The 3,499-nt window shown below is 53.4% G+C and overlaps 1 protein-coding gene across 1 annotated transcript in view; it reads left to right on the top strand.

The window, feature by feature from the left end:
* The window catches only part of WDR66 (WD repeat domain 66), a 65,177-nt gene that overhangs the window by 39,714 nt on the left and 21,964 nt on the right, over positions 1 to 3,499 (top strand). Inside the window, exons 17-18 of the mRNA XM_023528150.1 lie at positions 2,042 to 2,132; positions 2,356 to 2,499. Coding sequence (XP_023383918.1) covers positions 2,042 to 2,132; positions 2,356 to 2,499 — 235 coding nt within the window. The remainder of the gene's footprint in view (positions 1 to 2,041; positions 2,133 to 2,355; positions 2,500 to 3,499) is intronic.

Here is a 3,499-nt window from a genome sequence, read left to right as displayed (position 1 = left end):
GCTCCTTCTGTTAAATGTCGCCACCCAGTTCAGCTGGCGTGAGGGTCACGATTATAACCGTGGCTGTTACTCACCCTCCTCTTCTTCCCCTAGAGAGCATTTAGTGAGCGCTTACCGCATGCTACTGACAGTGCCGCCCGCTTCCCGAGCTTTAGCTCGTTCCCCAGAAGTACGGTGTGCCTTTCCGGGCACGTAGTAGGTTGTCGATCGACGTACTCCCCTTTTGTGCCCCGGTGGCCTCTTTTTTGGTCGCGAGTGTTAGAGACCCAACTTAGGCAAAAAGAGGACTTTATGAGGTCATGGGGGGGGGACTTTATGAGGTCATCGGGGGGGACTTTATGAGGTCATCGGGACCTGCGGCCACCGCCCCGCGGGAGGAGCGGGGACAGTGCACACTCAGTGCCCTCGGCGTGCGCCCCGCACTCTGCTCCGCTGTCGCTTCGTTCTCTGCAGGACTGGATTTTGTCACTCGGCAGGAATGTGGCCTGCGGTCCGTTCCCGAATTCCACAAACTGCTACTCCCTCCAGAGTCTTTATCCCCAGCTCTGGTTGGACAAACTCCAGTCCTGTCCCCCTGGCTCTCTCGGGTCAGTCGACAGTGACCAGGAAGCAGGGGACGTAGAACAGTCCCGACCACCAGAGAATCCAGAGCGCTCGTGAGCCTGTCCCCTCAGCCATTCCTGGTGGTGTCAGGCTCCTCCCTGTCGCTTCTGGCGTTCACCTGGCGTTGCTCCAGAGCTGCAGAGCCGAAAGCGGCCTCGCCACCCACATGGCCTGTTGGGATTGGGCGTGGGCCTGGCCAGGAGGCCACAGAGAGGGAGCCCTCTCAGCCAGACACCTGCCTCGACGGCGAGTGTGAGAGCCAAGAGCCAGGTGAAGACGGGGCTACCGGGCCCCCGGGCTCACCTGCAGAGCACAGCCTGCTTGCGGAGAGCTCGTGCAGGGTCCAGACAAGGGGACTGAGGCCAGTGTGTGGCTGACTCTTTTAAGAGGTGTAGGCGCATATCAGCCCCACCCCCCCGGGACAGTGAGAGCTGCAATCCTAACTGTCCCGCCTGAGCCTCCGAGGGGTTAAATGACCCACCCAGGTGACGGGATAGACGATGGGACAGGGATGCAAGCCCACGCCTCGACCAACATTTGTCACAGGGGTGAAATGAAGGACTTCGCGTCGAATCCTTTAGAGCATCTACTTATTTAATTCTCCCAGCAACCCTTGAGGCAGACCCTGTAATCACTCCCCTTTTACAGAAGAGGAAGCTGAGGCCGGGGAGGTTAAGTTGCTTGCCCGTGGTCGCACTGCTTGCAAGAGGCAAGGCTAGGACTCACAGGCATGTCCCTTTGACTCCAGATTCCGGGCACTAAACCACTTCCCTGCTGTGGGCTACACCGAGTGTGCGTTTTCACAACCCACCAGGAGGCGGATGGCCCGACTAGCAGAAATCCAGTTAGTGGACCATTATAACGAATTCTTATCATTAGCATTTTGTAAGAGGCCAAGTCAGTCTCACGCAAAAAGTAGGTTTTCTTACCATTAAAAAGGCCTATTTTTGGAAGACCTGACCCCGGTGTTTAGAGAGCAGAGGGTTATTTTTATCCGACCAGCATGGGTCCCTTGTGGCCTCCTGAGTTTTTATAGAAGCAATTAGTGCTGACGGTCCACCTGTCCCACTCCTTTCTCTCTGCTCTGGCCCTGTGCAGATCTGAAGTCACAGGCAGAGCCGCTCACGGGAGCCTTCCCCCGGGGAGAGCGGGGGTCCCCAAAGATTGTAGACAAACCGCCAAGCACCCGCCCTGTCACCAGCGAGCGATTATCACCGTCATTAAGGCCAGCGCCCTGTCCCACCGGTTTCCACGCTCGAAACTGAATTCCCCATTTTCGGCTTCGTTTCGGAGGGCATTTCCTTGACAAGTTTACAGAGACCCTCCTTGTGTGCGTGCTGGAACAGCCCGAGGCCCCGCAGCGGCAGGCGGCCGGCGGGTGGCAGGCGGCGGTCCCTGCCCAGGGCTTCCTAACAGCCCTGTTTCTGTTCCTGTTCAGTGCTCTGGAGGCAGCGGTTTCTCTAGGGGGCGAAGGCTTGACCCCGTTCTACAGTCTGGTGTCTGGCGGCCGGGAAGGAAAATTCTACAGGGTAATTGTCCTCCGAGTAAACACTGCCTGGTAACATGGAGTTACGTTTGTAAAAACACATGTGTCCGGGCTTAACCCTCTGGCTTCGCCCCGCTCCCTGCAAAGTTCTCTTTCCCACTGAGCTCCAAATGTACTTACTTTCTAGAAAATGTGCCTCCAGTCTTAAAGGATGCTTCAGACTTCAGCCAAGACGCGTGTTGTGTTTCCATTTTATTTCCACGCAGGAGCTGGAAGACTATTTTTACTATTCTCAGCTCCGTGGTCAAGGTATCGACACAATGGAGACGAGAAAAGTGTCGGAACACATCTGCCTGTCGGAGCTCCCTTTCGTCATGAGAGCCATCGGCTTCTACCCGTCGGAAGAGAAGGTAGGTGACACGGGAACAGGGAACAGCAGTGGGACGCGTCATTAACGAAAACGACCCCTGGGAGCAATAATTGCCGGTCAAAGTAAACATTTAACATTAGTCTCACATAGATGGATCAGAAAGAGGGTTCTGGGCATGGCAGACACATTCCTACGGGAATAGACTCCCCATAAAGATGCTCCTAAAAGACATATTTCTTACCAAAGTTTGATGTCGGTGAGAACGTGGGTTTTGGAGCCGGACGAGGACGGCCTGGTGGAGTTTAGGGAGGCGAGGCCCTTGGCACAGCACAGGCGCACAGGCGGAGCCCAGACGATGCCCACTGTCCGGCCTTTCCTGCCGCCTGTCTGGGTCCCTGGCCGGCGTGAGCGGGGTGCCTCTGGGAGGCAGGTGCTTGTCCTGGGCTGTGGGCTCAGGAGATGCAGTCTCTCCTCGTGACCCCATGAACGCCCCCAGCTGGACGGGCTCCAGGTGGACCAGCCACACTCCTGGGAGGATGCTCTGCACAGAAACTGTGGTTTAAGATGCCACCGAGCGGGCTTCCTTCCTGACCTGAAATGTTCGCTCGCGCTCGTTGTGGGAAGTTTGGGAAAGGTATGTAAGTGGAATGAAGAGAATAATTACTTATAATCCCACTACGTAGACTTAGCCGTGATTAGTGTCTTCCTGGATTTTTTGTAGATGTACGTGTATAAATCATTTTAAAACACTAGTTGGTACCATATCGAATATATATTTTTATCCTACATTTTCACTTCATATTGTGTCATTAGCATTTCCTATTTTACTAACGATTCTCTGAAAACATGATTTTAAAGGCTGTATATCTTAATGTTATAACCTTTTTTGATTTAGAATATAGAACTATGGAGAGGAAAGTAGAAATTACTCAGATAATCACTGTTAAGATTTTGGCGGACTTTTTTTTCTGTTGTTTTACATATGGATATAGATATATCTATATTTTAAAACAAAGAATTGGCATTATGTGGTGCTTATA

The sequence above is a fragment of the Pteropus vampyrus genome, unplaced genomic scaffold (genome assembly GCF_000151845.1).
Source record: "Pteropus vampyrus isolate Shadow unplaced genomic scaffold, Pvam_2.0 Scaffold23, whole genome shotgun sequence".
Taxonomy (NCBI): domain Eukaryota; kingdom Metazoa; phylum Chordata; class Mammalia; order Chiroptera; family Pteropodidae; genus Pteropus; species Pteropus vampyrus.
This window is presented reverse-complemented; position numbering and strand designations above follow the sequence as displayed.